Source organism: Sminthopsis crassicaudata, chromosome 1 (genome assembly GCF_048593235.1).
Source record: "Sminthopsis crassicaudata isolate SCR6 chromosome 1, ASM4859323v1, whole genome shotgun sequence".
NCBI classification, from domain to species: Eukaryota; Metazoa; Chordata; class Mammalia; order Dasyuromorphia; family Dasyuridae; genus Sminthopsis; species Sminthopsis crassicaudata.
The window spans coordinates 136,379,378-136,405,787 of NC_133617.1; the positions used below are offsets into that span (position 1 = coordinate 136,379,378).

Here is a 26,410-nt window from a genome sequence, read left to right on the forward strand (position 1 = left end):
GAGATCATTGGTGGTAAAGAGCAGTGACTCAGAAGTCATGTTTCAAAGTGTCAAAATTGGATTGGAGAAAAGATCATAAAGGCACCCAACAGAGAATTTTCAAGGAATTTAACTAAAAATTGCATCAAATAAAGGTAATTTTTTTGAGGATGGGTGAGACATATGTATGTTTGTAGGCTTCTTGGGGAAAGTCTTTAGATCATGATAGATTGAAAATTAACGAGTGGAGATTGTGGTAGTAGAAGTCTGCTGGAGGAAAGAGGATAGGTTCAAATGAAGGATTTATTTAGGGAGACTTATATTGGCAAGGAGGAGTGCAAAACAGGGGTTGAAAGAAATAGTACTTATGTAAGATGAGAAGAATTTATTGATAGTACCCAATTTCTTCCCAAAACAAAGGCTCATATTTTTATTAATATTTATATAGTAGTGCTATATAAATCCAAATAACAGAATACGATTGTCACCAAAAAAAATTTAAATTGACATCAATGTAAAAGGCAGTAAGGACAAGCCAGTAGGTTGTCAATATATAATTGCACAAGAAAAGCAATAAAGATGTACAACTAGAAAAATGGTTATAGGGTAAAGCAAGTGATAAGTGAAACAGTCCAAAGTCCACAAAGTCTACTACTATACATTCAACTTCAAGAGACTTAATAGGTCACAGAGAAGTTAAATGGACCTTCTGTGGAGAATGTATGGAAGGCCAAGAAGTCACATGCGATGAAAGGACATCCTGTGTCCTTTGCTGTCTGAATAAATGAAAGGAATATAACTAAGTAGATAGATAGATGTATTAAAGCAGAGGTTCTCAAACTACAGCCTGCAGGCCAGATGTGGCATGCTGAGGACATTTATGTGGCCAGCCAGGTTATGGCAAATGGGCTGAGGGGCAGAGACAGAGTGTGAGGTTTTGTTTTTACTATAGTCTGGCCCTCCCACAGTTTGAAGGACAGTGAACTGGCCCCCTATTTAAAAAGTTTGAGGACTACTGCATCAAAGTATTCAAAAAGTATAGATCAATGGGATGATATAAACATGTAGGACATTTTATAGCAATATACCAAAGGACTATCCTCAGTTCTATCATATTTGAAAATTTTTATTAATTGCTTAAATGAATACATTAAATTTGAAGATGTCAGGGAGTTAAGAATAGCTACATATATAATTTCATGGAATAAACTAGATATTAGAGATGAAAGGTAGCTCAGAGATCATCTAGTCCAACCTAAAATTTTTCCTACCCATAACTGAAGAATTCCCATAACAGAGAACTGAGGTAGCCTATTGCATTTAGGGACAGTAATAACTGAAAGTGGTATTTTCCCCATATTTATCAAGGTGGATTTGGCTTCTTTATAATTGCCATCCTGTGACCCTTCTTCTTCCTTCAATGACCAAACAAAAAGTAATCATTCTTTACCTCATTTAACTGGAAATAGCTATTATATCACTTCAAATTCTTTATCTTAATTCCACCTCCTACAGCTAACTCTTACCCTGCTTATCCCTACTTTTCCTTTCTATTTCATAACCCAAGATGTGGATGATTCATGTGTATATATGTTACTTAAAAAAGACTCATGACTATCAATTCAGTAAAAAAAAAAAAAAAAAAGATAACTGGTTTCTCAAAGGACACAACAGAAGATTTTAAGTTTTAGCAGGTCCTATTTATCTGGAAAGAATGCAAATGATAGTCCACTGATAAAACTGCCTATTACCTGAGTTGCCTTAAAATTGTGCAGAAATCTATCATCAGAAAGATGACTTTATTAACTCATTTTAGCAACACATGAAGATCAAAAATTGTATGTATGAGTTACAATTTACATTATTGTAGTAAATAACCACAATAATGGAACAATAAGTTCTTTGAGTATTAAAGCAAAAATGTCTGATTTGATTTCCTCTAGATTATTACAAGGTTTTAAAAAGTAAGATTATTCACCTTCATCAAAGCAACTATCTCACTATATGCACCTGTGGATATTTGCAAACTATGATAATTTATTGCCTATGGTCTGAAAGCCATTCTCTTCCAATTCAATTAATCTATTAAATTAGACCATTAATTCACCTGAACTATCCTTCAAAATTCCATTTTAATCTCTGCTTATTCTCTTTATTTACTTTCATGGAAATAATATTCTTCAAATGTAACCTCATTTCTTAGAAGAAAAAATAACACAGAATCAAATACAAATTCTCCTTTTTCAATTTTGGACCTACTTTAATCCTATTTTTTTATTTCTGAAATTAACATATTTTATTTTCTAAATTTTGTTTCTCCTTAATTCACCCTTAAAAATTCTTTCCATATTTTTATATTTCTAATATCTAAAAACCTATCAACTAGCTCCTTGTTACATTCTGAACCTGAATCTTTTTCCATAAATCCACAATATTAAATATGCTTTGCCTTCTAATTTCTTCTTATAGTTATTTCTTCTTGTATTAAGGAAAGATTTCTAATAGTATCCCATAATCTAATTAAACAAGCTAAAAATAATGTACCTCAAATATTATCATATATTTAGTAAGGAATGATTTTTTTACTAAATCTAATTGATTCTTAAAATCAATTCCTGCTTACCTCACACATATAATTCCCAATTTAAAAAATATTAAAATTTTAATATTTTTAACTGCTAAAATACTGACTTTTGATAAACATTATTGCAAAAATTATTTGACTGAATATTTTAGTTATATGTATATGCAAAATGAAAATAAATTAAATATTAATATGATTTATTTTATGTACAAATTTAATGATTTATTTAAGTATGAAGGGTACTTGCTTCTATGAATTTCCTAATAACAAAACTCTATAATAAAAAAGACATGCTACAAAAAATTACATTTATGTTTATAAGATTATTAATCCTCCTTGCCCTATTCTTAATTATTATATTAAAATACTTTTATAACAGAAATATAATAGTACCAAATCTAATTCCTCCATTATAATTTGTATTATATCAGGCTTTTACTACATGTTGCTATGTCACAGGGATATAAGGATTACATGGATATTTTTTATTAAGGGCTATAAATAAATGTGTGCAACATTTTTTTGTTTCATTTCAGTCATTTCCAACTCTTTGTGACATCTTTGGAGTTTTCTTGGCAAAGATTCTGGAGTGGTTTGCTATTTCCTGCTCCAGCTGATTTTTATTGATGAAGAATCTGGATTAAGTTATTTGTTCACAGTCACAGAGCTAGTATCTCAGATTAGATTTGAACTCAGGAAGATGAATCTTTCTAGTTTCAGAATTGGAAGTCATACTGTAATGGGATTCTATTGTATTTGGTATTAATAGCTTCCATTATGGCTCTCACTCCTTTTAAATAGAAAGAAAAACATCCATATTCTTTAAAAAAGAAACTCTAGACAAGCAATGATATTACCCAAATTTAGTGCATCACCTCCTGCTTAAATAATATACACACAGGAATGAGCAAGAAAAATAAGTGAATACTGCTTACTAAGAAATAGCCTTATCAAATTAAAAATATTACTTAACTATAATAAATTAAATGTAAATAAAAAACTTTAATGGGTTCTCCACAAAGAAATGTTACAATATAAAATACATTTGACTTTTAAAATTATGTGAACAACTCTACATTCAGGATTGTTCTTGAGGACTGTCTATAAAAGAGATGAAGAATGGTTGGTTTATTGCAATAGTTCTCAAAGATCTCAGGAACTTTTATACTCTTAAAAATTAATGAGTAGCTTTTCTAGATAGGTTATATTGATCAATATTTATTGCACTGAAAATTGAACACTTTTGTAAAATTATGAAAATACTTTGATCTCACAAATCCCTATGAAGGGCCTACTTATTGGTCCTTGGATTATAATTTGAGAACCATTGGTTTATAGGTTGCCTGAAGGGTGATATAGCATGAAGGATGTTAGAAAAAAATATATTATGTTAGATTTTTGTTTTCTCAAAGTGACCCAGATAAGAGTGTTAGTGAAAAGGAAGATGGTAGAATAGGCAACTGCCTTCTACTGAGTAGTCTTTAAAGAATAACATTCCAATTTCTCAACTTTAAAGGTCCATGTTCATTATATTTGGGTCCTTATTGTGGCTATAATCAGATATGACATAGGTTAAAATAATTTAACAAATATCCTTTAAAAAATAACTTATTCACTTTAAGTCAGAGAAGACAAAACGTATTTTCTCATGAATATTTAATATCTAAAGCTTCCCAATTAAACTTTCTCAAAATTCCCAGGTTTTTTTGAGAGTACTAAAAATGTCTTTATCATTTCAGATTATAATCTCAAGAGTCATATTTGACTCTTCTCTTTCTTTCATCACTTATATCTAAATCAGATGTCATATTCTGTCAATTCTAAGCGCTCAAAATTTCTGGCATCTGTCTTCTCTTTATTCAAATAACTAATATCTAGATCTAATAGTAATCACTTAGATGAATTATTTTGACAGGTTTTAACCAGTCTCTTTATTTTCAGTTCTTCTACTCTTAAATATGAGTTTCACTATGTCCTACTCTAGGCTCAAAAACCTTTAGTGTCCATATTTAAAGCCCTTGACAATCTTGTTTCAATCAAATGTTTTGACCTTACTCCCTATTATTCATCTTTATTTACTCTATGCTTAGCCCACTGAGATTATCATGCTATTTACCAAAATTAATATTATATGTGTACCTCCATTCTTTACTAGAGAGACCAAAGAAAAGTGAAGTTTTTAGAAAAAGACAAACTCCAATTGCTTCACAGTTTTACTTAGTACCCTTCCTTTTCCTCTCATTATGTCTTTCCTTCTTTCTAATTTGGCATTGTAAAATATATTTTTTAAATATTCCTCCTTATTTTCTTACCCCCATTTATGTGTTCTTTCCTCTACTTATTCTCCTTGTAGTTTCCCCAGTTTTTGTCATTGTCATAGAATTCTTTTAAAGAAAAGATTCCAGTTTTAGACTTCCTAATAGATCCCTCTGTCAACCCCTTTTTCTATTTTTTATAGATCATTTTTCTGTCACTCCTTTCTAACCACATTTTCAAAATGAACAAATTCAAAATCATTTTCAAATTCAGTCAACCATAATCTGGATTCACTCTATCTTCTATAGTTTACAATATGAACACTTTGTCAGAGATCCCCATGTTTTTATTGTCTCTAAATTCACCTGTTCATTTCTTCTTTTTCATATTTTTTTTAATCTGGAATGTCTTCTTCCCTTGTACAAAGCATACTAACCCTGAAATCCTAGTTCATGTAATGATATTTTCTATCAGTCCTTACCTGACTATATTCTAACTGACATGGTATACATTCCTTTCAAAATCTCACATAGTACTCATTATTTGCACTCAATTTGGTATTTAATCATTCAATATGCATTTTTTTTCTTTCACATATGCCTATTTTATCTCCTCAGTGATGTTTAGTTGTCTGTTAATAAAAGACTATGTTTTATTCTTTTTTTTCTCTTGTCATAGTTAAGGATATTTCTATATACAATGGGTACTCAAAAAATACAATAGGAATTGAAACAAAGATTTTACATAGTGAAATGTTACAAGTTGAATGAGAAGGAAAAGATTATTAATGATTACTTGTTAATTATTTTTTCATATCCAAATCATTCAGTTTGTATCTATTTTGCATATACCTCTATGTCCACATGTAGTATCTCCTCTCCTCACTAAACCATAATTTCTTTAAGGACAGAAGCCATTTTACTTTTTTTATCTTTTCTTATTCATTGCCTTCAACCATTTTAAAGATTGTTGACTAGTGTAACTGAATTTATTATTTTAAATAATTTAAATATGACTGATTTGAAGTTGTGCAAATTTTTATACATTTAAAATTAAAATCTGAATAACTGCATTTGATTATACTGTAAACAAATAGAAAACTGTGGAATGAATTATGATAAAATCTTAAGGAAAAGAAAAGTGAACAAGTAAGAATAAAGCAGTAGAAGAGACAGACCTGAGTTTCTTCTCCTTGCTGAGTCCACTTCTTCTGTGATCACATCGTGTAATGGACAGACATAGACAAAGGAGATGGGCGTGAGTGGAGGTACTCAGAAGGTAAAAATTGACACTGAGGGAAAGGGCCAAAAATCGTTTTGCCAGAAAAGCCTGTGCACAGTTGTGAGGAAGAGATAATCAAGTAGACACAAAGAAGAATAGGAAAGAACTGATATAGATTTGGTTAAACTATTGAATGTTAGAAGAATTAGAAGATAAGAGTTAGTGTAGGAAATGGAGTATCCAAATTTTACAATTCTGAATAACCAATTCTGACATTGAGGCTGAGGAGAGACACCATTAGTACAAAAGACTATTACCAGCAATTACTAGTCTGTTCAAGATGTTGCTATTTCAAATAGAATATATTCTTGTTATAAGTCATTTATTTATTGATTGATGACTGCTGAAAGTAAAGAAGTCATATTACAACTGCCAACATCACTCACACTCTAATCAAGGCCTTATCATTTTTCTTCATCCTTTTTAGTTTCACTGAATTTGTATACAAATTAAAATTCAGAGCAATAATTAATCAATTCTATACAACCAATTCTTATCATCACAGTAATACAGATCAATAAATATATCCCAAATCAAATATATTGAATTTAAATCACATTTAAATCTTTAGCTAACCTTCAAATTAAAGAACAAATCTTTAATTATTTTTAATTTTTTCACAAAATTAAAAAAAAATTCACAAACATTTTTATCACAAAATGTATAATAAAACAGACATGTAGATAAGTTATACTTTCTGAAGAATATCTCTCTTTGACAGCTCAGAATGTATCAAGAGATTTAAATAAAATATTCTGAAAGTCTGAAAATCCTATCAAACTGAGCATCTAAAACAACCTCTCTTTCACCAGAACTAAAAAATTGGCACTAGAATATTTGGCACAAAAGAAAAGAAATCAGAGCTAAAATCCTCACACAATAATTCCTGTATCAGTGGGATAAGTAGATACTTTATCATTTCATCAAACAATACACAATTCAGTCCTGCACTAAACAATTTTCATAAGTGTTATGGAAAATGCATCTTTAGAATTCAATGTACTCAAATCACAGCAACTAAGAGCACTGAATAATTGCCATTACCAAGCTATGCCTATTTATTCAATAGTAAGAAATGTAAAAAAAAAAAAAAATAACAATCTATTAAAAATGACAATGTATTAAAAGATTAAAAACTATTTGTAAAAAATAAAAACTATTGTTAATTGTAGACAATCAAATATTAACTAACATATGCTGATAACTAAAAGGTTCATTATATCATTCTGCAAACTTTATATAAATCCAGTAACAAAAGTCACTTTCTACCCTTTTATTCTTCATCTATAGCCACAGAGACTAACAGAGTGAAAACGCAGGAAGAGTGCATATCCTCCTAAAATTATGTACAGAAGTTGTACATTAAAAGTCAGAATATATTACCTTTTCTTACCCATCCCCCAAAAGGATAAAAATCACAATATTAATATATCTGTAATAAATTTGAATTCATAAAGTATTTTACTTTAAATGTATAATGTGAAAAACATTTCTGCATTATACTGACAAAATGGAGAAAGTTTTTCACAAGTGATAAAATGAATTGCTTCTATTTAACAATATGTATGTTTAAATAAGTTGTAACTCAAAGAAATCACTATATTTGAGAAATATATAAAATGTTTAGATAAAATAGTATAGTTGCTATACTAAAGTTTCAGTATTATTTGTGTAATTTTATATCATAACTGACACAAAGTGACTTTCATCTATAGATAAAAACAACCTAAAAGCATTCATATATCTTCACACCTCATTGCTTAGGTGATTATACTTAAATAATCAAGGTACATAGAAATTAAATAACTTACCCAAGGTAATAATTAGTCAGTGGCAGAGCCAGAAATAGAGTTCAGGTCTCCTGATTACCCATTCATTGCTCTCTCCACTAAATTCTACTTGACCCAGTAAAAAATATTTGAAACACAAAAGTCAAAACAAAGAGAAAAAAAGTGTCTCTAATACATTATTATGGTTTTATGGTTTCACTGATTTAATTTAAAAGGTTCAAAAGAGATACATTAAAATAACAAACATTTAGATTACTAACACCATATGTTTATTCCTATAAGAAAATGTGGACATATTATTTTAGTATGTGAACATATTCCATAGGTATACTATTCTTCGATACTTCTTTAAGTTTGACAAGGCAAAATCTATATAATCCATAGAAAACAATGAAAAACTTTGACAAAGATAATTGGAAGCCTCCTGCTTAGTTAGTGTTACTTGTAGTTTGGCATTGGAAGCCTCCTGCTTAGTTAGTGTTACTTGTAGTTTGGAACTATGCCAAGTAACTAAGTAACACTAACTAAGCAGGAGGCTTCCAATTCAACATAATTTTCATGTTACTATTTTTTATTAGTACACGATATAAATATATTTAGCAAAACTCCAGAAGTTTTTAAATAATTAGAATGATGAAAATCAAAATACTCAACAAACACTTACTTCTTATCTAATAATGTCAATAAAATTTTTCTATAGATTTCTTGTCTTTTTAAAAAATTAAAGAGTATATAGTTTTATTTCCATCTGAAACAAATAAAAACAACAAAACAAAATACTTTTTGAATTATCATGAGCTTCTCAAGTCCATAAGTATTTTTTTAATGAGGATTCATGTATTTAGAAAACCAGTAAGAAGGTGTAAATACTTATATGCAAAAATTATTGTAATTGTTTTACAGGGCCCAGTAAGTTTAAAACAACCTTTACCTACACTTTTGACTTCATATTCAAAATTTCATCCCTTTGACAGCTGGTTGTTCATAATCAAATAATCTACATTTCATTGCTGTGAGAAGGAAGATGATAAAAGAAACTGAAGGAAGATGCTAACATTTCCTTCAAATAATCCTTATTCATTAGCATGCTAGCGAAAGAACAGAGAAGTTACACTAAAAAAGAAATGGTCCCCAAACTGTTGATTATACCATTCTTTTTCACCTAAGTCCTAATAAAGAACATATAAATAAAATTTACATTATCTGTTAATTTATTAATTTGAATGAAGTTAATAAAATTGATTTTTTCTTAAATCACAAATGAACAGAAACATTTTTCATAAATAATGAACAAGTATTAAAAACAATTATTATTAAAAGCTACATATAAGTTATTTTTAAATAAAATATGTCAACATGAATTACTGTTCAAATACACTGGTATTTTAAACCCAATAAACACACAATTTTTCTCTACCACCCATTAAATGATTTAGATACACTATTCCGTCCTTAAATACAACAAGTTCATCATGTAAGGAAATTTTTTAAAAAGAATTCCAACCACTAATGGAGACTGAGCCCTCATTTTAAACAAATTTGACATTAAGGGGAAAAAATAACCCGAACATTCATATTTATATAACAACAAAAACATATAAGAAACTCAGCCTTATAGACATAATTGAAAATGGAAGTGTTGACTAAGTAAATGAAATGTTTTGATATTATATGTATGTGAGCCAAAACTGAATATTTTTGCATATGCTCAGATATTCTATATTTCCTTAATAAAACATTTTATATATATTTTAACTATTTTAGAAAATACAGAAGAAATTATTTAATCTTGCTTAATATCTACAATGGAAAAGGAAGATAATATTCAGGACAAAAACATTATTAATTTATACATGTCCAAACTATGTCCAAACTAAAAAAAATATTCCCCCCTCAAGATGACAAGTTACATTATTATTCATATCTCAATTAACATGTATATAAATATGCATGTATATATATGACACAAAGAGAGAATACCTAGAATTATTTTTTAAAAATCAGTTGCCTCTGATTCACATATCCATACATTTATAAATTTTTTTTGAAGCAATGAGAAGTCTTTTTGAAGCAATGTATCACGTCCTCAGTTGTCATCATTTTCAACAAATATCCACTCACATTCCATTGTCTAACTAAACATGAATGATTTAATATATGTCTCAACATCTTAATTATTCTCTTATATCATGAAATATATAATGTATTTAGTTATTTAAGAATAAAGAAAATGACCCATTCTAGAACACTAAGACATGAATATTTTGTTTATGAAAGTACATTCCAAAAGAATAGTAAAACATGGGGCAGCTAGGTGGCACAGTAGATAGAGCACCAACCCTGAAGTGAGGAGGACCTGAGTTCAAATCTAGTCTCAGACACTTAACACATCCTAGCTGTATGACCCTGGGCAAGTCATTTAACCCCAATTGCCTCAGCACAAAAAAAAAAAAAAAAAAAAAAGTAAAATATGCATTCATAGTAGCATAGAGGATAGCATAAAACCAGTAATACCTAGAAAGTATAAATGAAATATTTACCTATATAAATCATGAAGATCATTCTGTTTTTCACTGCCATACATTTCTTCAAAAATTCCTGATAACTCTTACAAAGTTAATATCTACAATCATTTACAACAATTATATTGACAATTGATAAAACAGATTTATTCATAATAAAAATTTTTTATTTTATTTCTGTTGAGATCTTTAAGGAAGAAATTCTTTTATTTAAAATTAATTGTGTATATTTATCAGATATTGCTTTTCACGTACATATTTTCCAAACTATTTCCTGTCCATTTTTTTTATTATTCTATTTTTAAAATCTGATAAATCAAGTAATTTTAATGTAGACAAAAACATCTTGAAAATAGGCATTGGCTGAAGTTTAGAATTTATTCATTAATACAATTTTTTAAGTTAAGCATTGATAAGTTAAAAATCAATTTTCTGTGAAAAATAAGTTGAATATCAATAACTATACACCTTGGATCATATTTTAGAAGCTATTTTTAAAATGACAAATGTATTATTTTGTGAGGAGGACATCTTATAAATAAATAAAACATTAGAACCTGAAATTTCTAATAACTTCCCTTGTTGTTGTTGCGTTGTCCTTTGTTCTTGAAAATTACTATGACATCAGGGAAGTGATGCCATGACATGCAAGTGAATTGATTTTAAGTGAGGGAAGGTTGTACAAGGTAACCTGCCTCACTTTCTCTTCCATAGTCATCTGAGTCCAGTGGCCAGATACAGATCAGGATGATAATAGAAACAAACAAAAAAATATATAGTATATCATTCTAGGGAAAGAGAAAATTTGGCTTCACATAGAATTACAATTTTTTACATGAATTAAAAATTCAATAGGGTGATTTTCCCGTTTAAGACATGTACTTACTTGTTTCTAATATTTTATATTTCTATTATGAATGAGGTTACTTTGTTCTACAATAATAAGAACACTATAGAATGGAACTTTTAAAAATATATCAATAAAATTTGAACACTTTAAATATACCTTCTTTCTCAAATTTGGGTAAACTGGAATAAAAGACTATACCAAAATTTTATATCAAATTTTAAAATAGTGTAATAAATTTACTATTAACACCTTCCTTAAAAAGTATCTAATTTTAAAATGTCTAATAATTTATATTATTAAAGTGAGAAGACATTTATAAAGCCAATCCAATGGAATAAAATTCATAATTATTTTCTCAGTTACTTTCTCTATCAGATTAAGAATTAGTCCCAGGAATAAAAATCATTAGTTTAAAAATAAAGAGCCTCATTCTTTTTTTTTTATTTATTTATCTTTAGAAACAGTAGTATGAACTCGACCTTTAATTTGCAATTACCATATAAGTACTAGAAAAGTGAGGGCATTGAAACTAGAAAAATGCTAAAAATTATACAATGTATTGGTGATGATGTTAAGCCACACATATAATTTCTTTTTGGATTACAAAGTATTATCCTCACAGCAACCCTGTGAAGGAAGGAGTCCCTTATAACACCCTTATTTACAAATAAAAAAAAAAAAAAAAACAGGTTCTAATACATTAAGACCTTTTCATGATTACAAAGCTAATATCTGAGGCACAATTTGAATCTAGAGTTTGAGAGGTCAAGTTCAATGTTCTTTTCCCTGCAACATGCTATTTCAATACAAACTTACTAAAATTTACAATTTTAAATGTTAAGATTACTATAAATCACAAAATTGCCTTATGAAGTAAATCATTATCGCTTATATTTCAAGAGAAGAAACAACAAAGATCAAAAGACTATGAAAGTTTTTCAGTCATAAAGTATTCTGACAACAACAAAGTCAGTGTGTACTGACTTGAAAATTAGAATTTTTAACAATCATCTAGGATATCAAAAATAATTTCGTGGATATATTTTTGAACTGATTTTACTGGTATTAAGAACTCCTGTGAGGAAATCTCCTACGCCAACTTAGGTTAACACCTATTCTACAATGACTTCCAAACACTTAGAGTTTAAGTGACTTTCCCAGGCTCTCACAGAATATATAAGAAATAAAACCTGAAGTCTATATTTTCCTGGCTTCAAGATAAGTTCTTTATTCATTATATTATACCATATCTTTTTGATGACACTACTGACAAAAAAAGAAATAATAAGTAAAATGGAAAAGTAAGATGTATTTATAATAATGAACAGTACATCCATGTATTAAATATGCATACATACAGAATCCTTATTTGTTCTATAATATGTCTCTTCATGTTTTATGTATTGGTTTTCAATTCCAAAGTGCAATATTTTAATCAATTCTCAACAAAATTCATTTTTGTTTAATATATCAAATTGGGATAAATATATTTCTCATTCCCCATGTTTTTATAAATGTCAGATGTTTATTATCACAGAAGAAATCACATAAAATCATGAAATATAAAAAAGCAAAAGGTGATAGGCAAGTAGGAATCTTTCATAATGTTACCTAAAATATACTTTTTCTTACTTGGGTTTAAATTCTGAAATAAACATTATTCAACAGATCCTCAATTCCTAGTTCTCCTGGGGCTATCAAAGAAAATTTCATCTTATAAAGTCTTTTGATTCTATACATGAATGCAGCTCCTTGGTTAGAGGGACCTATATAGAATGAATACATATTCGATGCTTCCATATTTTGACTCCTTTTTTTTTTCAGGTTCAACTAATAAAGCAAAATAGCAAAATATTACTATGTAATACTGTTTTTAATTTATTTACATTTCCCTTCTATGCATTTTAACAAGAATATATATATATATATATATGTATATATATATATATATATGAGTACATATATATATATATATATATGCCAAAATAATAAGAAATTACAAGGTCTTTTTGTTTTTACTTAGAGATTGTAAACATATTGTAGTCTTTAAAAATTTTGGATGGTATAATATTGTTACTGCAGACTTGATGCAAAGAATCTGTGAACTTTTGTTCATTGGTTATGTTGAAGATTTTCAATAGAGACAAAAAAGCAGGATGAATATTTTTTTATTTGTTTTGGTCCAAACCTATAATTTCATTGGTGTAGGAATTTCAGCTAAGGTTAGCAATTGTTCTCAACTAATTGTATTGGAGAATTTACTTTATGTACTTTACTATGTAAAGATTCCATCCAAAGATTTAATTTATTTTCTAATCTGTAGAATTTAGAATTTGGAAAATTCTATTTCTTGAAAAAAATAAAGTGCCTTATTAGTTAATAAACAACTCAGAAAAGCTGTGTGCTCAAGAGCATATTGATGAAACCTAACTAATCCTTTTTTATTTACTACATATATAATCGTCATATTAATCTTGCTTTGTTTTTCTCAGAGTTTAAATACTTTTTGTCTAAAAGTTTAAATATTCTAATAAACATAATTTTTGTTGTAGCTCCTTTCAAAAAATACAAATGAATATGTAATAGAATTTTCTCACTTGTGTCATTTTTCACTTACTCATGACTTTTAAGGTTAAATTTTAGGATTTAGAAATGTGTGCATTATCTAGAACAGCTTTCCTAACATGCATAATCATTCATGAACATACCCTATGCTACAAAACCAATTTTATAAATAGAAAAATTAATGTAATCTCCACTGTAGACATTACATTAAAAAATTTAATTAGCAAAATGTGCCATACAACTATAAAAATAAAGTATTATTCTCAAGAGAATTTTGTGACTTTGTATTTATAAATTATTTTAAAAATCAAATAAATATATTTGATGCATGATTTTGATATGTAGATACTCATATATGAGCACACAATTTATGTGCATATATAATGACAAACATTTGCATTTTTGAAGAACTATAGTGACAACTCAAGAAATTCAAGATTAATTAACTTTAAAATGAAAACTCACACTGTAAACTTAGAAGAGAAGGTTTTAAGTGCATTGAAGTTTGATATCACATATTATACAATGACTCTATGCATATGTGTATATGTTCTTATAGACAGGCTTATATATAAAATGTATACTAAAACAGTGTAGTTTACAAAGCTCACACAAATATATATGATAAATTAAATTGGCTCATTAAAATTATGAAATTCATTTTTAGAATGTAGCATTTACACAAAGATATATACACATATGTACACATATTTGTATGCATGAAAATTTTACTATATGTGAGTTCTGGAATTGGATGAAAATAAATTTCTTAAATTTTACTGAGCTAATTTCTTTTATTTATAACAGATATGTTTATATCTATATCTACATAACTATATTTTTCCAGTGCAGTTTCTGCATAGCCCCATGACTTAGATTGATACAGAATATATTTTGAAACATTTTTCCTTAAAAAAAAAATTTACTAAACTTGGAATAATGCATATTAAGTGTGTCATTGAAAGGAAGTTTTTAGATCAACTAACAAGTAAATAGTGTTCTACAAAAATATAAAAGGAAGTTAATTAAAATAATGCCTTTGGAATCATTTTAGGGATTTTTATATCAAATGCTTATCTACCTAATCCATATTCTGAAAAACTCAATGAATTTTTAAAAAATGAATGACACACAGTAATATTTTCTATATAGTACACATTTCTTTCCTTTCCATTCTGAGGCTTACATTTTGCCCATTCTAATACTTGCTAGTTCATTTGCCATTGAAAGCTAAAAGGAAGATCAAATTTTAAGTAGGATGTTTATTAATGATACTAATTTTCTTCTGCATTATGGATAAACAAAACAGACAATATTTTACCACAATACAAAACCCAATACTCATGTGATTAGTAATCCTGATTTCAAAACAGATATTTCATAACTGAAACATACCATATTTTGCCTACATGAAAAAACTTTTTAGTTAACATTTCTAAGTTATGATTTCATGACAGCAATTACCTTTCTATGTAAGTTATCTCTTAGTGTGTTTGAAAGTCACATACACAAACCAGAAAAGCAGAGTAATAAAGTAGTACCCAAGTATATAGTTAAATATGCTAACATTAACATTAAACCAACAGTATTTTCCCCACAACATGTATAACTAATTTTTCTAATCAAGAATAGAAATAAAGTGTGCATATAACTAATCTAAATGGGCTCTACATACTAAAAATTTTCACACCATGAGAAAAATAAGATAAAACAAGCACACACTCATTACAAAAGCATGAAATGTAATGTTTTATAGTCTCATGCTTTTATGTGGTATTCCAAACCCTGACAAACCTGGCTCAGTTTGCTGTTTCTTTTTCGGCAATGGTTTGTCATCAGTTATTGTACCATTCACCTTTTTCTGCTGGTCTTCCCATGTAACTTCTGGCATAAACCAAGAGAAATCAGAACTCGTCAGAAACATTAATTAAAATGCATAAGAAGATACCTAAAAGCATTTCAGGGACTTAATATATTCAAATAGTATTCTTGGGACAAAATATTTTGGCATTTAATAATTGAAGGATATTTTTTCCTATATGCTCTCAAGTATGCTTTATTGTACACATTTGTAAGAAAAACATTATTATTATGAAATGATTTATATTGTCTTTAAAAATCCAGTGATTAAAACTTACAGATTTTAAAAACTAATTCAAAATAAAATAATTTTAAAAATAGCTTTTTTCCAAAAGTTTACATTAGATTGCATTACTTCATATTAAAAAAAACTAATCCATCAACTTTTTGCAACTCCCATTATTAGAAAAAATATTACTGTAAAATTAAATAAAATTTAGCTATAAAGTTTAACAAAGAAAAATATAAAAGATTAAAAGGTTTTTTTTTTCAAAAATAAGACAAGAAAATAAAGATACAAAAATGGAAATGTTCATGTTTCAAAAGATCACATAGTTAAATATTAAACTTGTTAATAATGTCCTCTGCATCTTCATTAATGAGACAAATGTACCAATGTATATGTTAGTCATTTCCATAATTGACTTAATAAAGATAATCATAAGAATAATCTTCAAGACTTAAATAATTTGTGATATCTAGGTGACACAGTGGATAAAGTGCCAGGCCTGGAGTAAAGAAGACATCTTCCTGAATTCAAATACTACCTCAAACATTTGTGTCCCAGACCAAATCATTTAACCCTGTTTGCCTCAAATTCCTCTTCTGTAAAAGGAGATGGAGAAGGAAATAGCAAACCCCTACAGTATTTTTGCCAAGACAACATCAAATGGGTCACAAAGAGAATGATTGTACAACAACAAATCCCTTGATTAAAAGCTGTACTAATTTTCACACATTTTGTCTCACAGGGTATTAGAAAAAATTCATTATACTAATGGATATATTAAAATGGTATAGCACTAAACTTTATTTTCCCCTCTCCTCCTCTTAAAATCTCTATCTCTGTTATACCACAGTATCCTGCCCCAGTAAATAGGTATTTAGGGAATATAAACTAAGTTCCTTACAATAAAACAAAATGTCATGATAAATCTGCTTTCTATTTCACTAAGTCCCTGCCAATAATAATACAGTACATTCTAAAGTGTTTATCACTTTTTTCAGATAGTTGTACAATTACATCCTATCCATTCATATGAATGATTAGGAATCTAAATCTTTTCCAGTGCCTATTTTAGGGACAAAATACGTGGCATAAATAAGAACAGGTTTTTCTCTCAGAACCAAGATGAAAATAAATTGCATATACTTGTAAGTGGAGAAAGCTGTTCTGGAGGAATAGCATTATTAATATTTCACTTGTATGAGCTACTTATATTACTACCAACTTACAAGAATCAATCAATGATCAAAAATATTTACATGAAGAATCAATGTTAAAGGTAGTTGCTAGAAGAACTGGGGAGATCAGTATATTAGTTTTTATTTCTGATGATTTAAACAAGTATACAGTCAAACTCTAAGAATATTGGTAATTTTTTTTTTTTTTTGGTGATCACAAGATTTAAAATGTTTGAGCCCTGATAAATATGTAATTGTATAATTGAAAGCAGAAGGTTAAATGACTTAATATGTCATTTATTAAGTAATATACAGAATTCTATATTAACTAAAGATTTACCAAACTATTTGCACTTTTTGTTACTACTTATCAAAAGTTACATAAAAGATTCTATAAAAGCCATCAAGTTTCTTCTACAGTTAATATTTTTAAAATATCAATTTATATAAAGAAATCTATAGAATGCTTATTTTAAATAAAAATGTTACTATTCACAAGATGGTAAGAGTCAAGAATTATAAAAATCCCAAAGCATGTTTTTTTAAGAATTAAGAATTTTAAAAATATTATAATACACCTTTCCTTCTTTGCTGTCTTAAAACATGTCCAAATCATTCTTATCTTTGAAAAAGAGAATGTCCTCTTAAGCTATCCTTCTAGATATTACTTCTCTTTATCATTCAAAATAAAGAAATCTATCTTGCTTCTATATCCATGCCTCTCATATATTCCTCAAAATTTTGCAATCTGGCTTCTGACCTCATAATTTAATTGTCTCCAAAGTTACAAATGATCTCTAACTTGCAAATCTAATACTCTTTTGCCAATCATTCTTTGTAAGGGCTGAAATTCTGAATAGGTTACATTGGAATCACATAATGGAGCACTTAATGCTAATTATCTATTATCTAAGGCTAATTATCTATTCTCATATGCTTGGAAAAATGGCCCTTCTCACTATTCCATGCTGACTCCATCTTTTGGTGTATACAGATAATCATAGGAGGGATTAGGGGGTGGAGTAAGACAAGTCAGAGTCACTTTGGAGGAGTACAAGGAGAAAGGAGGTCAGTTGGTGGAGAGCTTGTGGCAGTTTTATAGATCCCCTTTCCTTCTCCCCCTAATGACCAAGGACTCTGGATGATTCTTAGGCTTCAGGGAGCTAACCTGGACTTCACAATCCTTCTTTACCTCACTGTTGCATTAAATAATTTTGATTATTCATCTTCTTAGATATTTTCTCCTGCCTCAATTCTTCATTACTCTTACTCTTCTTGTTCCTTGAAAATGAAACCTCATCTCCAGATTCCATGTATTTTCACTTACTGTCCCCCATGCATGGAATTGTCTCCCTCCTCTTCTCTTTCTCTTGGTTTTGCTGACTTTCTTCAAGTATTATCTAAAACCTCATTTTCTTCATGAAGCTGTGTCAGATCTCTCATCATGCTAGTGTCTTCTTTCTCTATTTTCAAATTTTCTTGAATATATCTTGCTCGTACATAGTTGTTTGTTTGTAAGATTGTGAGATCATTGAGAACTATGACTATTTTGTCTTTCTTTGGATCCATGAGCATTAGCATGGTAAGCTGGTGCATAATAAATATTTAATGAATGAATGAATGAATGAATGAATGAATAAAAATCTCTTCTTGACACCTTTTTGCCTAATTATCCTTTCTCAGTCTTATTCACTGGTTTACTGTTCATATCATGTCTCACACTGGGTATACAACAAAGATGCTTTTTTGTTTTTTTTTTTTCCCTAGAACCTTCTTCCCTTCTTTCTCTACCCTTCATCAACACCCATGAATTATCAGTTATTCAGATTATTAATAGATCCATAATCCAACAACAGTCCTTTTATTAAAATTTAGTCTCCTCTTATGAACTGCCTATTAAACATTTCAAACTAGATATTCAATACATATCTCAAACTCAACATATCTAACAAAAATTATTAATTTTCTTATTCTTTTTGTTGAGGGCACTTATACTCTTGAAGTCTCTCAGATTTATAACTTTAGTATTATTATTAACTCCTATTCTTGTTATTTCCAACAAGCTAACTTTGTTTTTCTATTTGTATACTCAGTATTTATTACAGAGTTTAATGCATGATAAGTGAAATAAATGTGTAATCATTCATTCAGTCAATCATACCTGATTAGTTGCAAACACTTCATAGTTCTACCTAACTTTTTTAAAACTTGTCCTTTCTCTGTACACAGTTACCACTTAACTTAATGCTTTCTCTTTACCTCTCACCTAGATTATTGCAATATCTTTCTAATTGTTCTCCTGCCTCCAATCTTTCTCTACTCCAAAATATGTTCTCCACATTTTGCTAATGTGATTTTTCTTGATTGCAGAATTGACTATGTCACTTCTTTATTCAATAAGCTTTAATGGTTCTGTATTATCTCTAGAATATAATAAACCCTTTGTTTTGGTTTTTAAAGCAATTCAGAGTCTGGCCTTAATATCAATGAGGGCAATATCAAAAAATCAATGCCTACTTCTATTGTACATTACTCCCCTTCCATCTAGACTTATCTACTCATCACAAAGAACTCAATCTCTGTCATGTCTTATCATTGACTATTCATTATGTAAGGATAAAAACAATTCTTTTCCCCCTTTACTCACAGAATTTCTTTACTTCTTGTAAAGGGCAAGTAAAGCATTTCCTTCTGAATCAACTCTGTCCCTGATCCCTCCAGCTGTAACATCCCATCTTCCCTATTTATTTATTTTGCATCAATTATTTAGTTTTTTCTATACATACTAACATATGTGTATCTTGTTTATATTTTGGCTTTATATCCCTATTGTTTATAATACTCCATATACACTCAAGCATCACATCTTAAGCCCTCGCTTTGTGACAAAAAAATGAAGAATTTAAATTCTAATTGGAAAGAGACATCCAAATAATTAGATAGAAAAAAATATATGTACAAAATACAAGCAAAGTAATATGACAGGAGAAGGTCTTAGAAGGTGGGGGAACCAAGAAAGTCCTCTTTAGAATGTGAGGTTTAAGCTAAATCTTAAAGTGAAGGAAGCTAGAGGTAGAAGCAAAGGGTCAGAGAATTCCAAGCTCTTCCCAGGAGACACCAAGGAAGCATGGAGAGTAGAGATAGAGAGCTGTGATGGAGGAATAGCACGTATGCCAGATGGAACTGAATCTCATAGTGTGTGAATAGGAATAATATGTAAGGATCCTAGAAAAGTTTGAAGGAATAAGATTATTAAGAGATTTAAGTAATAAACAGAAGTTTATATTTGAATATAGTAGGCACATGGTACTTATTGATTGATCAGTTGATTTTTTTTTTATACATTTAGAGAAGTACCTGACTCAGATTTTAAGATATAAATAATTCTTTTAAAATAGTTTCCCTGAATGGCTGATTAAGTTATAGTATATTAATATAATAGAATATTATTGTTCTATGAGAAACAATAAGCAGGATGATTTTAGAAAGACCTGGAGAGATTTACATGAACCAATGTTAAGTGAAGTGAATAGAAGCAAGAGAACTTTGTATACAGCAACAACAAGGTTATGAGTTGATCAATTGTGATGGACATGGCTCTTTTTTTAACAATGAGGTAATTTAAATAGACTTGTGATGGAGAGAGCTATATGCATCCAGAAAGAGTACTATGAGGACTGAATGTGAGTCACAACATAGTATTGTCATCTTTTTTGTTGTTGTTTGCTTGGTTTTTTTTTTTATCACTTTTTCCCTTTTTGATTTAATTTTTCTTATGCAGCATGATAAATGTGGAAATATGTTTAGAAGAATTGCACATGTTTAACCTATATTGAATAGGAGAGGGATAGGGAAACAGTAGCAGAAAAAAAATGGAACACAAGGTTTCACAAGGTGGGGATGTTGAAAATTATCTTTTCATGTATTTGAAAATACAAAAGCCATCATCAAAATTATTTTCTTTGAATGAATAAATAGTGTTTGAAAACATGTTAATTTTTTTAAAGTAGCCTCATTTTCTAAAACTGTAAAATTAGGAACCAGGATTAGGTCATCTCCAACATTCTTTCCAATTTTAAAAACTTTGATCCTATTATTCTTTGAAGAAAAGATCTAGCACTTTAAGCTGAAGTTTAGAGAAGAATAATTTTTAAATTTCATATATATTTTAAAATACTTTGCAATAGAAGTTTATGGTGACACATACAATCTTTTTTTATATACCAAAATGTCCATGTCTATTGATTATTATTAAGTTCATAAACACAGGATTTTTTTTTTAATTTTCAAAAAAGATCTGATAATAGTTACTATTGTAGTTCAAGCAAAAGGCAATTAAGAGCTAAACTAGAGCAAGAGCAGTAAATATAGAAAAGAAACATAAATAAACCATGAAATAAGAATAAAAATTCATTAGAAAATGTTAATTAAGTTTATGTTCTAGGTAATAAGCATATGTCAGGCATCGTGTCAAATGCCGGTGATCCAAAGACAAAAAAATGAAACATTTCATACAAGGAACTTACATGCTACCAGGGAAGATGACATATAGATATAAAAAAGTCATACTAATTAGACAAATACAAGGAAAGGATGATTTTATCTCAGAATTACTATGTTGAATATATGAATATTGAAGATGCAATAATTGTTAGCAAAAGATTATGATGCCCACATATATAAAGCATTTTTTTTTTTTGCTTTAGCAACTGAGAATAAGTGACTTGCCCAGGGTCACACAGCTAGGAAGTATTAAGTGTCTGAGGCCGCATTTGAATTTAGATCCTCCTAACTTCAGGGCTAGTGCTCTATCCTCTATGCCATCTAGCTATCTCCTGAATTTAAAAAAAAAAAAAAAAAAAAAAGCTATCCAGACTCTTTTCTATCAACATGTCTTATTTTCAATATGATTCAGAATTTTCTTAACCTAGGAAGTTAATTTTCATTCGTGAATTACTTCCTTTTTGCAACTCATTTTTCTACTTTTCCTATGTAGTTCCAAATTATCTACTTTTCTTCTAACTGAAGTTGAAATGAAATAACCAAAACAAGACACTTATGACTACTTATGAATAAATATTTAGTTTAATCAACACAAATTTGTTTGATATCTTCTATAATTAGAAACCAATTCTTATTTTTAACCAAAATGACTCAAATTTAGAGAGCTAAGTTTACTTTTTAAATGGGTAAATAAACTTTTTTTCTTAAATAACTTCAAAATAATTGCTTTTCTTCCAAGCACAGAGATAGTATATCACTATTATATAAGGAAAAGATAAACTGTAATAATAACAATGATACATTGTACTTCATGGATAATTTATACTTTTCAAAATGCTTTAACATGTTACTTTTTTGCTTCTTATGGTACAGGTAAAATATAATCACTTTTCATACACAAGAAATCTGAATCAAAAAGATGTTATAAAGTTATAAAGTTGGATCATTTAGATGCAGAACTGAAATGATTCTACAAGGTGAAGAGCATTTGATAACTGTATACTACCGATGTGATAACCTCAGGAAAAAGCCAAGATGAATTCATAGACCAGGATTCATAGACTTAAGACTTGAAAAGGACCTATAAGGCCATATAATTTAACAGTATCACTTTCCAACTAAACTAACCAAGATCCAGGAATTTAAATTACTTGCTTTATGACACAAAGTAGATAGCATCTAAGATAAGTTTTGAACCCTGGTACTCTGATTTTCTTTCTATTTTGCCCTGAAGATTAGGAGCAAAGAAACAATAATGGTCTTTCCCAAAGTTGAATCTGTCACTTAGATCTTGGGAAATTTTGGTAAAAGGAAAGGGAAGAAAGTAAGGAAGAATTAAAGGAAAGAGAAATGAAATAAAAAAGCATAAAGATGTATAATGTAAAATGAGAAATTTGTTACAAAAAAATAAAACTAGTAACAATTATCAGGGAAGGGAAATCACAAATAAAGCAGAAAAATTGGTATGTTCCTTCTCTTGTGATGCTTAAAATTTAACAAATATCTGCTTCAATAAAAACTTATATTTCTTTTAAAGCCTTCTTAATTCAGAAAAAAATACCTTTTCTAAAAAGAAATTATTCTCTAGTTATATAACATGCACATTCTGTAAATGACACAGTGGCTTCAGGTAATTTAAGTTTGTGAAATAGTTTATTTGACAGATAGGAATGAATGATTAGGCTTTTCATTTCAACTGAAAATTACCATTAAAATGTCTCAAGAAAAATTGTGTGTTTAATTTTATAGTGTTTAGCTTCCAAATGCTATAATATTCAATGGCCAGAAGAGCTCAAGAATATTGAAAATTTGGCTTCTAATAGATTTGGAGCATAGTGAATGAACTATGAAATCACAATTAGGAATTGGCCCTGAGATTTCACTAATACAGAGAACTCTCTATATCTATACATGCTACTACTTTGCACTTTAGAATCTTAATTGTTTAGAGCATTAAAAGACTATGACATGCCCAGAGTAATTGGGTTGTTGTTGTTATTAAAGATAGTAATAACACCATAGATATTTATAGCACTTTATAGTATGTATAATGCTTTTTATTATCTCATTTGAGCTTCACAACCTAGTGACACAAGCACTATTAATATTATACCTATTCTAAAGATGGGAAAACCATATATATTTTATGAGAAGTTATGTTATTGCCTAAATTCCCATAATAAATGTTAGAGACGAAAGTTTTGATTCCAAATAAATTATTCTACCCACTACATGAAAAAAAAAAAAAACTAGTTGAGAATTTCTTTTTTTTCCCCTAGTCAACTGAATATTCAAGGTCACAGCAGTATAAATCAACAGAACTAGACCTAGCACTTCTGACTGCATAAGAAAAACTATGGAAATTTATTTGTGTAACTTTATCCTTATGAATATAGAATTTCTTGAGGGCAAGGACTGTCACATTTTTGTCTTTATATCCCCATTACTACATTTAGTGATTAGCTCATGGGGGATTTAATCAGTACTTATTGATTGATGTAACAAAAATGTCAAGGAAGCATAGAGAAGACTGCTACTTAACAGTTATAAAAGGTTCAAGAATAGAATAGAGGAATGGAAGACTATAATCCAGGGTTATGACACTAAGGATAATTAGAGGAGGACATTTAAGGTTAAAATGATGAGTTCTAATTTGGACAAGAAAAGTAGAAATAACTACAGGACATCTATGAAGAGATGTGCTAACATCTATGAAGAGACAGGTAACAGTGCAAATTAAAGTTCAGAATACAGAAGGAGAGAATTTAAATTGAAGAAATAATATTTATAAAGATAATAGTTGAAGCCATAGGATCAGATGAGCTAATCAACAAAGAAAGTAAAGAGGATTGATAATAGAACCCTGTGGTATTCACACTAAACAGATGGAGTTAGGAGTAGTTGATTAATCAAACTAAACTAAGAATTGATCATAGAGAGAGAGGAGGAACATAAAAACAAGTGTGATGCAAGATAAGAGGAGTATATTTCTAAGAATGAAGGTAGAAATCAGTGATGATGAGGATTGAGAAAAGGTAACAAAGTTTAGGAGTCAAAAGGTTATTTTAATACTGGAAAAAATAGTATATTTAGGAACATCCTGCAGAGGCCTTCTTAATCTTGATCAAATTTAATCAGATGCAGATTATAAAGAGCATACTAATATAGTGATAAAAGTAAAGGGTTTGGAATAAGAAAGTTCTGGTTTAAATCCTGCCTTCATATGATCATATACATCTTATTTCAAATTCTTAAAGGCAATTTTCTAAGGCAATAAATAACAGATGAATTGCCAATCTGCATTATGAATGAAATCAGGAAAGCAGAAGTTTCCTCTATTATTAGATGCAGATATGACTCACTTCCAACAAAGGACAAAAATGTACAGGGTTTGGACTCTATAATTATGACAGAAATTAATTCTAAATATTCACATTAATTACTAAATTAATTTAGCTAGGCTTTGCCAAATTTAATAGTGAAGAAATGGAAATAATATAAAGCAATGCAAATGAAGGCTTAACATAATTGTTACTGGACCCTATAATTAATTTTATTTTGTGTTTCTATTTTCATTGAAATTTATTAACAAATAAATTTTAGATTAAAATAACTATTTTGAATGTTTTGGAAATAATTTATTATATGATGAAAAATGAAAAAGAATGGTATAGTATTTTTCTAAATTACTGAAAATTATGATGGCCATGTAGCAACTAGTTTTTCCAAAATATGATTTCCTGCTATGAGTATTAAAACAACTTTTCCTTTACTTTTAATATCTTTTAAAATGGTTGTTTGAATACTCTTCTTGGGTTCCAACCCAATCAATCAAATTAACCCAATTAATTTGAAATTTGATACTTTCAGATGGTATGACTAATTTTTAGGCAAGGTCTGCTTAGAAACATGACAAAAATAAGAAAAAAACATGATCTACACATTTATATCAGGAAAATGAGTAAAATTTTGGAAAACAACATAACTTTTGAACATTAAATCTTTACTATTGCTTTAAAAAGTAGTCATTAGCATTATAAATATTAATACAAAGAGTATATACATATATAATCACTAATGACAATTAAAAACTTGCCTTTTTTCCCATTAGCTGGTAGACTTGACTGTTTTTCCTCATTATCTTTATAATATTAAAAACATACAAGTAATTAATATTTAAGGTCATCAATAATCATTGATAAAAATAAAAACACCACCACAAAAGATTATTCTATAGACTATGAAAACCAATGCATGCACTGAGTTTGACCTTTCACACACAAAATCAGACACACTTACTACCTATACAGCTAAGTGGTAAAGAAAAAGATACAAAGCTAAATCAAGTTTCTTTATTAATTTACTTTGAACTACTGAAGTTATTTTATATTACTAATTATTAATACAGAGGTATAATTTTCTAGGTCATCATAATTGATTTTGATACAAAACTTGCCTTTTCTTTCATTCATTGATGGACTTTGCTCTTTTTTCTCATTATCTTTATGAAATTAAAAGTAAACAATGAAGATAATTAATTTTTACTATTTAATGGCTTCATTGTAAAATAACACAAATGATGACTTTATAGACCTTATAAAATCTATGTATAAATTTTGGTATTAATGTACAAAACATCATAGAACATAAGCACAGGAAAACAGGAAGACATTAAGTCTATAACTTTATGTAACTCAGTTGTTTGTTATGACATTCCATAAAATGATAAAGACAGAGTATCTTGACAGTCCTCTTGAGACAATTAACACAGAAAAATAATAAACACACTATATTATAATCATAAAATGACAAAACT

The 26,410-nt window shown here is 28.6% G+C and overlaps 1 protein-coding gene across 48 annotated transcripts in view; it reads right to left on the reverse strand.

Moving 5' to 3' along the window:
* RIMS2 (regulating synaptic membrane exocytosis 2) overlaps positions 1 to 26,410 on the reverse strand; it is a 780,681-nt gene that overhangs the window by 224,317 nt on the left and 529,954 nt on the right. For 26 of the 48 annotated variants that reach the window (XM_074267248.1, XM_074267268.1, XM_074267279.1 and 23 more), the window contains one exon: positions 5,997 to 6,029. The exons of 21 other annotated variants lie outside the window; for them this stretch is intronic. In XM_074267248.1, the coding sequence (XP_074123349.1) occupies positions 5,997 to 6,029 (33 nt within the window). Of the gene's footprint in view, positions 1 to 5,996; positions 6,030 to 15,621; positions 15,951 to 26,410 lie in introns of those variants that run through there. One more of the 48 variants, XM_074267554.1, reaches the window with a different exon arrangement.